The 17,063-nt window shown below is 45.9% G+C and overlaps 1 protein-coding gene across 1 annotated transcript; it reads left to right on the plus strand.

The window, feature by feature from the left end:
• The first annotated feature begins 3,998 nt into the window (after positions 1-3,998).
• LOC119152657 (neuropeptide Y receptor type 2-like) lies at positions 3,999-5,333 on the plus strand. Its single transcript, XM_037398236.1, has one exon. It carries the CDS (start codon positions 4,030-4,032, stop codon positions 5,191-5,193), a length of 1,164 nt encoding a protein of 387 aa, XP_037254133.1. The 5' UTR covers positions 3,999-4,029; the 3' UTR covers positions 5,194-5,333.
• The last annotated feature ends 11,730 nt before the right edge of the window (positions 5,334-17,063 follow it).

A 17,063-nucleotide genomic window follows, 5' to 3' on the forward strand; every position in this document is an offset into this window, starting at 1 on the left:
ACTGTCCCTCTCGGTCATTGACAGCAGTGTGCTTAGCAAAGGGCTGAGGTTTTGCACCTCCTCTGTGCTTTCTGCCTTCCCAAAGGCTGAAGCCTACTGGTGCAGGGAACAGCTCTCTGCCTCGTTGGGGGCCACAGAATCATAGACTCATCCCCCTGGGTCCCAGCCCTGCCTCAGGCTGAACCTCAGTTGGCAGAGAGGATCCAGGCAGTGCTCTGTTTCTGCATCCCTTCGTAGCAGCTCAGCACAGAGGAAAGGGCTTAGGGTAGTATTTCTGCCTCCTCCTGGTCTGCCCTGCTGTTTTCTCCCATAAGCAGTTGGCTCTCAGCTCCAAGGATTTTTCCATCTAGCCTGGCAGGCCCACTGGGCACAGGAGCATGTGCTCGGCAGCAGCCTACACATATGCCAGCACTTCCATTACTTGCTGGAATGGACCTTGGTCTACTTCTAGCAGCATCCCTGTGACCTCCAGGCAGCCCCTAGAGTGGGAACATTTATTATGACCATTTTGTCTCTTAATTAAAATGCCTTAATTGATTTTTAATAGTTCCCCTTTGGAAAAAAACATAGCAAAGCAAAGCAAATAATAACTCCATTAAGGCCATTCTGTTAGGAAGTGAAACAGCTCCAATAACCATGATGTTCCTGGCTCCTCTCAGATGGTGGATAGCTGCCAGTCTCTAGCGAAAGGAAATAGCCTGAGATGTGAACACGGGAATTAGCAGCGAGTTGGTGGGTGAGATGGGGAAAAAGGGAGGGGAGCGTCCATGGTGTCGTGCCAGGACTTGGGTACTGAAGATAAATGGGACAGGCAAGCCACAGAAAAGGGGATAACGAGTGATAGTGATAAAGACTATTTGGAAGGTATAAAACCCAGACGGAGAGCAAGCAGGGAAAGCACAGCCACTGAAAGCATGCCCAGCACTCGCCCTGTTTCCTTCACTGAAGTTGCTTCTTGGGCAGTAGGGTTTGCTTTGGGGCCAGCTGCAGCATGGGTGCCTGCGGTCTGCTGCTGCACGTGGGTTGGGTTCTGTTGAAGAGGCTGTGGCTGTGCCACCTTCCCGGGGCCCTGCCTGTTCCCCTGCTCTGTTTCCCGCTGTGTCAGCTGCATGGAGTGGCTTTCAGCTTCTTTCTCCTGCCTTGGAAGCTGGGACCTCCCTTTGGTCTTTGGGGCTGCCTTTCCAGGGCTGGGGGCAGTGGTGGAGGTCTGAGATCACCCTTAAGCAAACCCTCACCCCAGCAAATCCACCCCTTTTTCCCTCCCGCTGCTTAAAGCCACCTTCCTCCCCTCTTAGTCGTAGCTATATGGTCTCCATTATTATGGTATCTGAGCCGAACAACTTCATTTACAGGAATCGTTGGCATAAATCAACCAGCAGAGTTAGGCAAGTCAGGCAAGCCAACAGACATGGAGAGGCCAGGAGGAAGCAGGTGTGCCAGCAGGGGCGGTTTGCCACGGGCAGCTCCTTTCCTGGGTCTCTAGAGGGACCTGGGTTTGCAGCTGGTCAGGTGGATTCCTAGGAGCATCTCCCAAGGGGGACTCACAATCCTTCCTCTGAGGAGCCATGAAAGAACAAGCAGCCATTTATTATCCATTGCAATGTAATTGCTGCCATATTTACCATCTTGCCACCACTATTTTATGCTATTTGTTTAAGGAACTAGCTGACACGCAGGTGTTCTGCCCAGAAAACATTCTCCTTTCTGAAGGACAGGCTGTCCTTAAATATTTGGCTTGCAGGACACGGGACTTGTGGGAAGCCTGCCAGCAGTGCTCCCATCACACCTGGTACAAACCCAGACCAATTCCGTCCTCAAGGATGCTGAGAAGGTACCCAGCAGTCTGCTGCTAATTCCAGCTTCATCTAAGTCCTTTGCCTCCCTCCTGCAGTGGCAGGGTGTTATTCCTTCTCTCTGCGGGTCAGAGAAAACACGATGCTCTGCAGACCCCCTGTTTGGGACAGCAGGGTGACTTGCTTACTTTTGGTCAAGCGTGCAGTGGGAGTGAGAGCCCCCCCAACAGTGCTGGGGAGAGGGGATATGTGAGGGGCCATGTCCACCCCTCTCCACATACCCTGGCAGCAATTCCAAGACATGGAGGCTGAGAAGGAGCCAGTAACAGAGCTGGCTTTTCTCCTGCTGTGTTTGGACCCAACGAAAACCCTGCTGTGACAACACTCTGCTGTTACAATGGCACCAAATGGCAGTCCTGGGCTCCAGACCGAGTCAGTGCTGGCTCATCAATCAGGCTCCCTGCTCCCAAAGCCACAGTCATGCAGACATGGGAGCACCACGTGGCAGGAGGCCGGGGCTTTGGCTCTCAGGCCTCTGTGCCTGGATGCTCAGCAACGACTCTGCGGGAGGCTTGTTCACAGCTTCAGCAGTTTGCTCCCTGCACATGCACGTCCCAGCAGGAGCTCCCTCCTCTGCAAAGCTGGCGGATGCCTGAGTGTCACTGACACTGAGAGGACAGACAGGTTCTTTCGGGGATCCTTGGCAGAATGGTGACAACACTAAATCGTGGTTACAATTAAAGCTTTAGTTCCTTAACAGGGTATTATGATTAGTATAGCACAGAATTTATGATTGGAACAGCACAGGATTTCTACAAGCGGAATCAATGCAGTACAGTCTATGAGTAGCATGATACAGATCTATAATACAACTTAACTTATGATTTCTAATCACCTGAATAACACAGAATTTATAATAAAACTTATAATTTATCATCACCTGGACCCTCTGCAGATCAGGTCAAATCCCAATACATGGTTTGCTGTATCAGTATAACAATCATAATCTAGACTCGAAAATCCTATGAAAGAACACAAGTCAGTCCTCCAAAGAAGCAGAGAGTGGGGGTGTCCCTGGCCATGGTGGGTCATGGGTGTCACTGTCCAGCAGTTCCCCTCTGAGGACTTGTAACTGCTTGCTGTTATGGACAGTGCTGTTACACTTCCCTGTCCTGTGACAGGGTCACCGACAAGACCGAGCTGGCCGGGTGCCTGGGACCTTCAAGGCCAGCAAGAGAGGGAGTAATCATCCTGGTGCCCAGCAACATTGATGCTGGCAGGGAGGGGAAGAAGGAAACTGGTTTATCTAGTTGGTTCACAGGACCTTTAGGGCCAAATAATGAGGGAACGGGAATGAATCCATGACCCAAGCAGCAAGAGAGTGGCTGCTTGCCTCATGAAATGACATTTGTTATGCTAACCACATTACCAGGGTCGGGAGCAGGGGGTACTGCTCCACTGGGTTAAGTTGAGTGGTAGCATCACTAGCAGGAGCAGTGGTGGAGACTCATGCAGAGACAGGGTGACATACTTTCACCCAGAGAGGTGAGAAATAAGAAACGGGAAGAAAAAGTGGTGCATCATCTGGGAATAAATTTTTATAGGGAAGTGGAGAAGAACACCCTGAATTTAAGTGTCTTGTTGTTTTCCTCTTTTCCCAGTTCTTAAGGAATTAGGGCATTTTTGTAGGCAAGTAAATCTCATGAAAGATGACTGACATCATCACTGATTTCTTCTGTACAGCTCCAAGAGGTCCCAAATTTTTGGTTTGTTTGAAGCAACTTCCCTGTTTTCCAAAGCCTGGCCTGAAGAAGCAGGAAAGGCAGTGTGCAAAGGGGCTCCCTCACCAGGAGATCTTTTCTGAACCTACCAATCTGGCTCTGACTGGTTGAGGGTTTTTATCCTGTTCAGTTCAAACAAACAGAATCTCAGAAACTTGTGTGAAAAGTTACATTTCCCCCTGACTTTTCCTTGGGGAATTGGCATTCAACTGATCATAGGCTCTAACAGGAGGTGTAAGAGAGCTGGAAGGCTATCCAGTGTGAGGAAGGATGGGGGGTAAGGGAGAAGGAAGGAGGATGTCCCTGCTGCTGCTGTTTAGCCCAAAATGCCATGTGGGACATGCCCTTTGAATCTCAGTTCTTGCAGGTGCTCTGCTGTCTCCCATGCTCTCACTTCTGCCTGTGTCTGTGTTCCAGACCTCCTTTTCCTACTGACGGAAAGTCTCAGGCCAGGCATGGGACCATTGGAGGGAGCCAACAGCACCCTCACCGTGGAGAAGACAGTGTTAGAGAAGAAGCTGTCACAGGGCTGGCATGACAAAGACTTCGTCACTCCTAGCCAGGATCTCTCTGGATCCCGCAGTGTTATGATGGACAGCACCAAGATCCTGGGGGTCCAAGTTGTTCTGATTGCTGCGTACTCCCTCATCATTCTGCTGGGGTTCGTCGGCAACTCTTTGGTCATCTACATCATAGTGAAGTACAAGACCATGAGGACCGTCACCAACTTCTTCATAGCTAACCTGGCCCTGGCAGATCTGATGGTGGACACACTCTGTCTGCCTTTCACCCTAGTATACACACTGCTGGACGAGTGGAAGTTTGGAGCTGTTCTTTGTCATCTGGTCCCTTATGCTCAAGCTCTGAGTGTTCATGTGTCCACTCTCACCTTAACCGTGATTGCCCTGGATAGGTATCGGTGTATTGTTTTCCACCTGGACAGCAGGATTTCCAAGAGGCTCAGCTTCACAATCATAGCTATCATGTGGCTGGCAGCAGCTGTCCTAGCAGGTCCTCTGGCCATCTTCAGAGAGTACCGATATGAGGAAATTCCATCCATCAACCTCAAAATGGCTGTCTGCTCAGAAAAATGGCCTTCTGGTAATAACAGAGATGCCACTATCTACAGTCTGTCCATGCTCCTCCTGCAGTATGTTTTTCCTCTTGCAATTATTTGTTATGCCTATACCAGGATCTGGTTCAAGCTGAAAAACCATGTCAGTCCCACTTCTAGGAATGAAAACCAGTGCCGGAGGAGGAAGACAACCAAAATGCTAGTGATGGTAGTTGTGGTATTTGCAGTTTGTTGGCTCCCCTTCCACATATTCCAGCTTGCCATTGATCTTGATCTGGTTCTTATCTTCCATGAGTACAAACTCCTGTACACTGTCTTCCATGTCGGGGCCATGTGCTCTACCTTTGTCAACCCCCTGCTCTACGGATGGATGAACAAGAACTACCGGAACGGCTTCCTTATGTTCTTCCGTTGCCAGAACAAGCCAGAAAGCATCCACACTGAAGGCTCAGTTAGAGGGAGGTCATACATCTTCAGGGCCAACACCCTAAATGGGAGCATCAAACAGACTCCTGGCAATGGACCACTGCCCACAGAGGTTTAGGGATGTGACATCCACCTCCAGGACTGAGGCTGACTGAGCCCAGAGACATTCTTGGGTAAATGCCTTTTTTTTGGCAAAACATTGTGTTGCTAAAACATTATATCTACCACAGCCACATAGAAGTACCCCCCTGTATCTCTCAAAACAATAAATCTGGTGTATTTCTGTCTGACCAAACAAATGAATTTTTCCTTTCTCTGCGTTCAAGTTATGCATGCAGAAGCATGAAAAATTACACACAGAGGAGACTTTCATTTGGCCAGAAAAATATGCCCCTTTTTGCTATTTCCATTTGCCAAAGTGGGTTGCTCAACCTTTTACTTCCTGACATATTACGCGTTACAAATGTGGAACCTTTATTGTGTGTGCTTGTTCATCTGTACATCTACCCAAAAGCCTTAATGATCCATCTTTAGCTAATGCCTCCAAGGGGAGGGAGACCTAAACTCCTCTGTGAAAAGGGGCTGGTTAGTGCCATCGATCCACAGGCCTGGGGCGGGAGCAGGCTGGTGCAGGTTGAAGCTGGGCGGTTCATGATCTCTTGCACAGCGTTTGTATGAATCTGTATTTGCAAGCCATGGGAAGAGCTCTAGTCCTCAGAAAGCCCAGGAGGTGGCAGTGATACTATTTACCACAGTTTTCTTTGAGGACACCTCATTATCTAGAAAGCTTGTGAGCCAGTGCCCTGGATTTAGCAAGGAGGAGAGGAGGCAGAGAAGCAGATAGGAAAGGAAAGAGCTGGGGCAGTTATCAAGAGGACTGAAACAGAACCTAGGCGACTGGCAGAGGTGATCTCCTCCAGACCCTAAGATGTGGTTTCTGCCATGCGATAACTTGATGGGTGCCAACACGACCAGGGAGGAAAAACTGCCAGTGTCACCATTCTCCAAGGCACTCAGAGGGTTGTAAAGCTTTACTCTTTCTGGGGTCGGAGGTAGTATGGGTCTGTACATGGGTGCTTCAGTTCAGAAGACAGAGGTAACTGATTGCATGGTTATCACAGATGTGGTGTCTTCTGGCAGAAGAAGACATGGAGATAAAGGAAGATGTATTCTTTCAAACCAAAGTATATGTTCTCCTCCCAAAGGCTGTGTCAGCTGGGGAGCGTATTTTTAGCTCTGCCATCAAAGGAGCCTTGATTGCTACTGTATCTCAGCAGCTTGTCATTGGTGTTGTCTCTGAAAGTCAATGTTCATCAGATTGCAAAGTAACTCCCAGATGCAGGAAAGAGACTCAACGCAGACCTCCTCATTAAAGATAAAAAGGAAAGAAAAACTTTAATTTGTAGGTCTTCACTGGAGCAAGGACAAGAGGTAAGAGGACTTGCAGTACTGAGTATACCAGCTTGGATCAGGCTGCTGGGCCATCACACCTGGAGTCCTCAAGAGATGAATTGTCAAAGGGCTTATTTGAAAATCCATCTCTCCTGCCTCCTCCCCAGCTTGACATGCCTCTGGCCTTTGTTTTCCAGCTCAGTTTCCAACTGCCACACTAGATTTTAATCTCCCTGTTTGTTTCTGCTCTCTGATCCTTTGCTCCATTTTCCTATATAGGTACAAGAAAGTGGTGTCTGGTTCCTGAGACCATCACAGCCAGGCAGGAGCTGCAGACCACACTCCACACTTGGAGGCATGGGCATGCTCATGCCTAACAACCTTCTTAGCACCTGATCCTGCAGATCACAGCCCATCTTTCTTTTCAGGGAGCTTCAGGATTTATGAAAATCCTGTCAGGATGTCATAGATGTTCCAGTAAAAGGGCCATCTTCTTCCTGACAGGCCAAGACATGATGAGAGAACCAAGACACAGGCAAACCTTCCCTATGTGAAGTGCCATGCCATGGTGGTGGGAGTTTGCTTTTTCATCCTGATGCAAGAAGGAGGATATTCTCCTCCATAGCACTAGTAAATTCTGTCCCTACCTAATGAGCTGGTCATTTCTACAGTCCATCCTCTTGAAGAACTCTCCCCATATTTCCATCAAACTCCAAGACACAAGGAAATATTTTTGTTTCAAAAGCAGCTTAAATGAGTGGAAAGAATTCAACTATTGCCAATAAACACTTCAGAAAGTGATTTAACACTCAATAATATATGTCAGAGTAAAATAACACATTTAGCAATGCAGGCTTGGAAGCCAATCACACTGCCAGCTGAGATGGATGAGGAGCTAAATTGCTCTTCTAGGGGCCTTGCCAAAGGTTTTGTCCTGTGACACCACACACAGTATCTGATTGTGGAGCAAGGCAGATAATGACTTTATGACTGACTGTTTAATTTTGAGCCCAGACTTTTAAACTAAATATGGATAGATAAACAAATAAATAGATCACATCTCTTTGCAAATAATCACTGGCAGTGGCATTTATAGGGCAGAGGGATTTTTAAGCTGGAGCAAACTGAGAAGGAGAAACTATTTACTTGAAGTTTAACAGCAAAGTTCTGTTTGCTTTATTTAATAGACTTGTGCAGATTTACTGATAAGACTTCTGCCTGTGAACTTGCTGCTTTTTCCTTGCCATTGGAAAAAGTTACAACTTCCCACAGCCACTACTGGCAGGAAAATTGGCTCTCAGTTGTGTGTACTTGCCCCTGTGGAAAACCACAATGCCTCTATTGAGGGAAAGTGGCCCTAGCGTCCACTGTCAAACAGAACAGGAGAAGGCGGAGAGCAAGGAAGCAAAGCTTCTTACAGGAGATTGATTTGGGCAAATAAATAGTATGTTATAGAATGTCATGCCTGCACAAAGGCAGGAGTAAATTTGTTTCTATGAAACAGAAATCTCTTGGAGATGAAGATTCCCCAAATATTATGCTCCACTAAAGACAACCTTACTGCCATGACCAGTTCCATGAAACCACAGACCAGAAGAATTTTAAGTTTTTGTACTATTCAGAGCTCAGGACAGGGTATGACCCTGCTCTTTTGGTGTCAAGGGCAGGTCTTCTAGCTGTTACAGATATTCTTAGAGTCAAAGGCATCTTCCCACTGCCTGCTCCTTGCCAAAGGTGCCTCAGTGAATGCCTGCTAAGCTGGGCTCCTCTCTGCAGAGCTGGCCCTGGTGTTACTGACATGGGATGGAATGACTCATGTCAGTGGCACAACAGCTGGTAGGGATGAGGTATTTCCCTACAGAGTGAGAAGCCCAGTGACAAAAATGAAAATGACCAAGTGTTTCATCAAACCTTGTCTGGAAGACAGTGCTGTTCCCGGTGACCAAATGGATTTCCTCTAGGGCTCTTCCCAATTCTTGCTGACATTCTCCTCAAAGTGCTGCTTCACTGAGGTAACTCAAGGATATTTCACAGCTTTTAGGAGGGAGGTTCTGAATTCCCTGAGAAACACACTATTTCTCATGCTAGGACATGCTTTCTGGTCACTTAATACAAATCTTGTATTATAAAATGTACCACTGAACAGTTCTTAATTGCCAAGCGACCCCTAGCAGATGATTAACTTTGAGTAGACACTGCAGGTGGGGATGCCTCTAACTGTCCCATGCAGCCATTACTCCCATGCCAAAGACAAGAACAGCTGAGACATGGCAACATCATCATTTAAAAACAGCAGCATCAGTAACTGTTGTTTCCTATTACAGGCTGCTCTAAGAGCTCTCGAGTCCCAGAGTCTCTTCTCAAAATTTCAGGCTTGACAAAGCACGTAAAAATTTGCAGAGCAAAGGCAGTGCTTTGGACACAGGAGGCTCTCTGAGCACTAGAAACTTTGCCTCTAAAACACTTGGTTTGCTCTGAAAATCCCTTCTCATTTGATTTCCAAAGCATATATGTCTATAACAAGGTAATGCCTGTAAAGAGAGCAAAGGTTTGGGCTTTTTACTTTTCCTTGTCTTGAGGCTATATATACAGCCGGTATTTAGATCAGTGCAGGGTGAGCTGGGTCTTTCAGTCGGGGCTCTGTTAGAATCAAAGATGTGGCACGCTCCTGCATGTGCTTCATCCTGCTCCTGTGAAGGCCAGGTCCATCCCCTCGTGGCTCTCTGCCCTGTAGTAACATGTGCCCTCTCCCATTACCCATGGCAGCGCAAGCAAACAATGTTAAATGGCACATGTTTTATTCACTATGCCCACAAACATGTTGGCAGAAACATTGCTCTGAGCTTTTCACAAAGGGTCTGTAGGGAAATACATACTAGACTGGGAAAGAGACAGTTCCTCTAATATATGCTAATGTGAGAGGGGCTGGAGTGCTATTCTGCTGAAGGAGGTCACAGACAGCTCAGCCTTTCCTCTGATATCAGGTGTTAATCTTATCATTGTTACAGCTAGCATGATCTGCAACCAAATTAGCTTTTGTTTGGGCAGGAGCTGTGGAGCTGGTGCTTTCTTTGCGTGCCTTTGTCTTTTGGCTCTGTTACTGCATGATTTCACCAGGGTGTCTGAAAATGCTGGGTTTTAAATAAGGCCTCAGGATCAGCTGACCTGGTGAAATCAGGAATTACTGCAATAATCCAGAAAAAAGAAAGGTTTCTGGGTTCATATGGGTGAGCAGAATTTGGTCCCTTGCATCTGAAAAAACAGAGCTTTGTCTTCTTTTCAGTTTTCCCTTATCTAGCTTGAGATTCTTCAAGTGCCAAAAATAATATTGCATATTACTGCCAGAACACTTATCTTCTCTTTGAGCTCATTTCAGAGAAGGGATTTGTTCAGGAGGGCCTGGGAGGGGAAGAAGGCTAGGTTTTTAAAGCTCATCGTTATCTCTAGGCTCAGTGTTTTGTAAGTTAAAAGACAAATCAGAAAAAGACAGTCACACACACACGCCGAGGGAGGTACCCATTTATCTTCAGACAACACAACCTCTATTTAATTTTCTATCCAGACATCCCAGCACCCTTTGCCAAAGTGTTGTATGTATATGGGCTGAATGAGGTTGTGGGAGGAAAGAATTTTTCTGCTGCTAATGGCAATACCTTAGTGTCACTCATGATTTATAGCCAGCAAAGAATGCTTTTTCTGGTCTATGTTCTTCTCAGTGTAATGAGTACAGAAGGAATAGTGCAGATGCCTCATGGAGCTCACAGGAGGAGATCTTCATTAGTTCAGTCCTCTCCAGTGTGCTAGCAAAGACTGTGAGCATTAGAGGAGAAACCCTTTTGTTTATTACCAGCTTATTGAAGTGCGTGAGCATGGAGTACTCACCATGTCACTCTGCTAATGTGTTATGAACTTTCAGACACTGTTCATCTTGAGGATATGCAGGCAGCTCATCTGCAAGGTGCTTCTCCTTGCTGCTGCAAGGAAGGAAGAAGGAAAATAGGTCACAGAAGAAGATTTCAAGATATTCTGATTCTGGAGAGGATGAGCCCCTGGATGAAACCTGGAGGTTAATACAGTTCTTTATAGAGGTAGATTGTTGGCTCTATTGGGACCAGGATGAGGGGGAGAATGAACTCTGCCATGGCGCAGAGCCTCTATCAAATTAGAGACAAGTAAGAAGTAACAGCAGGTATAAAGTATTCCTTTCTTTTATCTGTTAAAACCAATCCTCTGATAGTTTCAGCAAATGCTCTCTGCTTCCAGTACCGTGGGGCTTGCTGAATGGCAGCTGAACCACTGCTTGCCCAGTGCCACTTTCATTTTGTAAATCTTGATGCTGTCCTTCTTCAGCTTTCTCCAAGTTCATCACATCTTCTTCTAAGGCAGCTTCTTCATCCCTGATCATCTTATTTTCTCTTCTGTGGATCTCTAGTTCCACAAATATTGCAATATGCTTCATTTTGCTCCTAATTCCTGTGAAGGAGTGGGATCTATCAGCTTTGTTCCAACCTTGCTTGACATCAACCATATGTGTTTTTAAGTATGTGGGGGGGGAAGGACATCTCTTAATAAAATGTCAGGCTGCCTTTCCCTGGCTGCAGCATCACTGTGTTCTTAATGAAATCTCATTACACTGGTCACTAAGTCAGTTCACTGAATCATGATACGCATCCCCAGTTTTGTTTTTGAAGATGGGAGCCACAAGGGCAGTCAGATCCCTACTTCACCTTGAACTCTGTATTCAATAGATTTATCAAGGGGCAAGACTGGAGTCCAGATGATCCTGATCCCAGACTCATGTCCTAAATCACAGCTTCATCTGTCCATTCTACAAAACAGAAAAACGAGGAATTGTGCATTTCAGGAAAAGAGTGATGAGTTTTTGTTACTTGGCAACTGTCACTCCCACATATTTTAGAAGAATCTGAGAACATCCTGCACCTCAGAGAAATCAACCAGCTTAGGTGAGGAGGAAGGGAACTGGCAGCAGATCCCCAAAACTTTCAGCTGGAAAGATCTCTTGGAGCTCATGGAAGCAAAAAGTGCTTTATGTCTGCATGCTCCTTCAGCTTGTCTCCTCAACATGTCTGTCTGCATCAGTTTCTGGGCTCTTCATGGTGAAATAATCCGTTGTTCTGCCATTTCTGTCTCATAGAGGCATTTCACAGCCATCTGAATGTGCTCTAATCCACCTGCCAGCTGCAATCAGCACACAGCACGGTTGTGCTCCTGTCAGCCAAGATTTGAGCACCAGAAACAAAAACCTTCAAAAGAGGAATCAGCAAGAGATCTCCATGTGAAAACTGGGGAGGGGGCAGTCAAACCTGCGGGCTTGGTGAGTGTACACACAGTGATAGCAAACCCAGGCAATGAGGCCAGCATAAAATTTGACTTGCTTTCTGCTGTGGCTGTTGACTTCAGACAGGAATTCAGACATGATTATTAAAATAATAATTTACGGCTTCAGTTGCTGGGAGCTATCTCCAAGGTTGAACTCAGCAGATGGCTGTGTAAGTGGACCCCAGCTACTGCATTTATGCAGTGGCTCAGCATTTTTGGTCCAGCATTGTTACCAACAACTTCACTATATGAAATCCCATTTCTTATTCCTAGATAAAAGAATCTAGTGGCTTCAAAGTGCAGATTTCAACTCTCCGAGACAAGCCTGCAGTTCGCAATTAAGTAAAGCTAAGAGAGCAAAACTAGCATGGCAAGAACTGATTGAAATTGTCTGTTGCTTCAAGGAGTGCAATAACACGAGACTGCTATTGTGGCAAAGACATCTTACCAAAGCATGGGGTTCACTGGTCTTTGTAAGGTCTGCCTGGCACTGCAGTTCTTTGTTGTGCGAAATTCCAACTGGCTTCATGCATAATTAGTAGAATTGGGTTGCTAATACCAAAAAGTTTGTTTGGAATTCTGGTCTTTCTAATTATGTCATTAAAAGGACATGAGCTAATCTCACTGCAACCCAAGCAGCTACAACAGCCTAGCAAGAACTTCTCTCTCTGAAATGCAGCTATTGAAGTACTTCTCATAGATTTCCCAGACAGCAAGGACATGTTCTGGGGTGGTTTAGTCATGTACATACTATAAGAATAGTATAAGAAAAGATCATAAGAAATAAATGGAAGGGAGTTGGAACTCCTCTGGCTAAATCACTGCTGATTGCAGGGTGTCTCACCTCTTCCAAGGCTCCTGTGATGGAGATTCCATCCACTCCCTGCACAGTCTGTTCTGAGCCCTTCCTAATGTCTAACCAATAAATCTCCTTTACTGCTATCTGTTACTTCTTGTCTCCTGGCAGACACAGATAATAGTTTACTACCTTCTATACCTCACCTTTATATATTTAAAGGGTATTATCATGCATCTCTTCCACCCCCTCCAGACTAAACCAAGTCATTTTTTAATGTCCTTCCTCACAGGGCTCATTTGCTGTACCTCTGTTTGTTCTTGCTGCTCTCCTCTGGACTTTCCGTGTTCAATAGCCAGTAGTTTTGCAGGTAAACAAAAAGACTGAAGGAGGTGAAAAGGTTCTGCAGAAACATTAGGTTCTCTGAGCAATCACTCTGTATACTAGAATGCATAATCGGGAACTGCTCTTTTCTGAACACAGTGACTGCCTCTACGCTATGGCAGGAGACCAGGGTCTTTGTTTCGCTGTCAGCAGAGCTATTTCCATGTTCTGACTCATTGATGGCTGTTTCTACACAGGTAAAAGCTGCAGCACTTTGCAGCATTATTCAAGCCCTCACAGGTGAAAACAACTATGAGGCAAAAGTCTCCCTACAAGTCGCATCAGTCATGTGGAGTTTTGCACCTCGTGCATGTGCAGCTCTGGGTATGTCCATAGCGTGACCATCCATGTGGCCCTGTTCTCTAGGATGCAGGGACACAAGCAACAAGAGGCCACAGTCATCACGTCCAAACTTGCCTCTCCTGAGGAATCTGGTGCCTCGCACACGTGCCTCTCTGAGTCAGCCTCAGGACTATTTCTTGTGCTGCTTGAAAGCTTTCTGCACTCCCCATCCCTGCTGTGAGTGCAGCAGTCACTTCCTCACCCCCTTCCATTTACTAACAAGACCAGGGAAACTTCAGGCTGTGGTTGGACCCCCACTCTGGGATCCAGTGGGACCAGTGGAGGTTGCAGTCCCCAGCCCCACAGAGGTGCCTGAGCAAACAGCTCTGCCAGAGGACCACCAACAGAGGGGCAGTGCTGACTTCTCACTGTCCCTGGCATCTGCTGTTCAGGAGACCTTTAATTGCTACTTCTTCCACTTTGCCTTGAAGAACAGCACTTATATTGTATTTTCTTGTATTACGGATAGAAAGTAAAACTCTTTTCAGCTGGTTCTCTTTTCCAGCTTTGTCAAATCCTAGATAAGCTCATCTTAAAATGCTGAATCTTGCTTTCCTCTTCTGTGGAACAGGACAAATGCAGCACCCAGAGGCTTGTAAAACATGTCATATGTGCCAGCTGAATAGCACTGCTGCAGTAAAAAGCATTATTATTGAACACAACTTACAATAATTATGTTTTCATCAGTTGTGTATTAAGGAGGCAGACCTTACTTGCAAAGTACTGTTAAATACTCCGAGAAAAACAAATTTCGAGTTCTCAGGGGGGTAAATATTTATTCTAGACTCTCAAAAAAGTAATGATTTGTGAATCCAGGTGTGGGAAGGTTTTTAATGGTGACAGTGCCTGGAATTTTTCATCAGCATCTACTGCTTTCAACGTGGAGTACGAGTATTGACTGAAGGATGACCCCAGGCTTTGCTCCACTGCTCATAAGCATTTCTGAATTGTTTGGACAAGAATGGTTCTAAAGAAATACCAACACATTTGTTTTCTGTTCCAATGAGACTAATTCAAAAAAGCAGGTTTTAGCCAATTCTTACGGTTTTGTGCTTCCCTCCCTGATGACTGCTAAGATGTGCAGTTGGAAGAAGGAGCTTCCTCTGCTGAAACCACTTAGGAAATTGATAAGCTCTGGTCTGCAGCATCAGTGCAGCCTGAAGAGAAGGATGAGGCGCTCTGGCTGCAAAGCAAATTTACAACATTGGGTGCATACCTTAGCAATCCGCATGACAAAAAATTAAATTTAGGAGGAGTGCAGGGGTGACCTTCTGAGGCAGAACATCTATCACAGCCGGATTAGGACACTAGAAAGCAACCTGCTCTCATGGTTCTTATGATCAGGCCATGTATTTGCTCATCTATGGTCCATGTTGCACCAATTATTTGAAGAGAAATTTATTTCTCCTTTTTTTTTTTTTTTTTTTTAACAGAATACTACACCACCATCCCACCCCACCCCAAACTTGCAAGCCTTTTATTCAAGGGTCTCAAGATTCCCCAGAGGCTGGAGTCAATCCTGGTAATTGTTTGAACTGCTCCTTGTGAAAGTGTGAGCCGCAACTCATAACAAATACATTTGCTAAGAGTTCAGTGAGCCACAGAACAAGGAAAACCAGGTTTCCTGACGGCCTTACACTTGCTGCCTGTCTCTCTGGTGTCTAATAATGCACCAGCTCACACAAGTGGCACTCTCTACCTGCTGTGCTCTTGCTCAAAACTTTTCAAATAAAACATCGTGAGACCTTGACCCCTCTGTCAAATTTTGTTGAGATTCACCAAGTGGTTTAAAAGTTCAATAGGGTTCAGTTGGCTCTCCATGAATTTTGCAGCCATGGAGCATGAGGGTAATTGGCTTTCTAACGAACTGTATCTTGAAGTTACCCTTCACCACAGGACACCCTAAAAGATGTCAGTTGTTATGTGCGTGTCAGCAGCCTCTTCTTCTCTTTTTCCTTAAAGGCTCTTGTGGCCCCCTCCTGGAATTTTTAACCTACTTCTCCACTATTAAAGACAAATCACAAATCTGAGCTCTGGTTGAGACTTCTCATTAACAAGCACTAATGGGCATGGCACCAGCCGCACAGGAGTCCTGTCAAATGGAAGAGCTGGGGCAGAATTTCCTTGTTCCCTCCGGTGCACTCGTTACTGTTTTGTCTCTTCCAGTTCTGTTTCAAGTCATGGGTTTCCCTTGGTTCCTTACAAGGCCATTCCACAGATGAATGGATCCTACTCAGAGAAGCTGCTTTCTGTTTCTCAGCATATACTTCCCCTTTGTTAACAGTGTTCTCATCAGGTCTGGTCATGCTCCCATGTATTCTGGTATTTCTGGTACCCTGCACCATATTAGGAGAAATAAGTGAATAATGTACTTCCTCACATGCACACATTTCACTGTGCCCACTCAAAAACCAGAATGCCGGTTCTGTGGCAAAAGTTCTTCAGTTATGCATTCAAATGACAGGTGATTTATAAAAGCAAGTTAAAAATTAGGTTCCTAAACAGAATTTAATATATTCTTGTTGTTGCAGTGGTTGTAACTCAGTGCAGATTCGATGTTTTCAATCCAGAGTTGCAAGGATATGCATTCTTTTATCAGTCTGTTTTGAGTTAAAAATTCTTATCTGTGTTGTACTGTAGGCTCAACCTACTGTATTAATAAACTGCCTCTTGGATGTTTATAGCCCTTTGATAATAGCCAGGACTTCTCGAGTTTCATGGTTAGCACAATGCTATACAGAGCTCATACCTTATATTCCCATGTGGTTGGGCTAATAAATACGAGATAGATGCCTTTTGGCATTAACAAACAGGTGCAGCCCCTACAGTGCAACAATGATTTCGGCTGGGACTTTCCAGTAGTATATTATCAGAGGGGATTGTATAAACAAGCCAGCACTTGTTAGAAGGAAGCATGGGGATGTGACTTCATTCCTGGATATCATCCTACCTTAGAGTCCACAAACCCTCTGTAAGACACTGGAGGTCTGAAGGCTGGAGGCAGCTTGACTGTGTCTCTCCACGCAAACTGTGCAGCTAAGAGTTTGTTCAGGGACTCTCCAGAGCGACGGATATGCCAAGTCACTCCAATGTATTATGTGAAAAGAGACCCTGGCACCGAGTTCTGCTTGCCAGAGGCCTGCAGACATTTAGAAATGCTCTGTCAATGCAAGCTGAGCCACAGCTCCGAGTTCTTTTAATTCTCGTCATCAACAGACAACTGCTGAATGTGATAAGGCAAGGGCTTCAGCTCAGAACGGACTGGGGAACAGGGAGGGGAGAGGAGACAGTAGGCAGATACCAGGTAGGAGGTGCAGATGTTAAAGCTTTGATGTTCCCCTCTTCAGTGGAAAGGGTAGAGATGAGATTAGCAGTGTTGCATGCAGTAATGGTATTACCCTGTTCAAAACACCAGGAGATGCAGTTGTTCTGAATGTCACTGTAAAAATGCGAACTGTCAGGGTACTTGATTCTCCACTCAGTTGCTCTGTTTAAAATCAGATTAGCATCCTGGAGACCCAGGATTGCACTTTTTGTATTTGACAGTTGCAGCTGCTTTTTGTATTCAGAAAAACTGCCTCCTTGCTGGGGTGGCACTCCAGTACTTGTCGCAGAGCACTAGGTGGTGTCAGCCATCAGCTACCACTGAAGGGGAAGCCGGCGGATTTCTTTCCTAGCCATGCTACTGAAGGCCTGGCAGTGGTGCACACTGTCAGCATCCCGGACATACCTCA

This window comes from Falco rusticolus, chromosome 8 (assembly GCF_015220075.1).
Source record: "Falco rusticolus isolate bFalRus1 chromosome 8, bFalRus1.pri, whole genome shotgun sequence".
Lineage (NCBI taxonomy): Eukaryota > Metazoa > Chordata > Aves > Falconiformes > Falconidae > Falco > Falco rusticolus.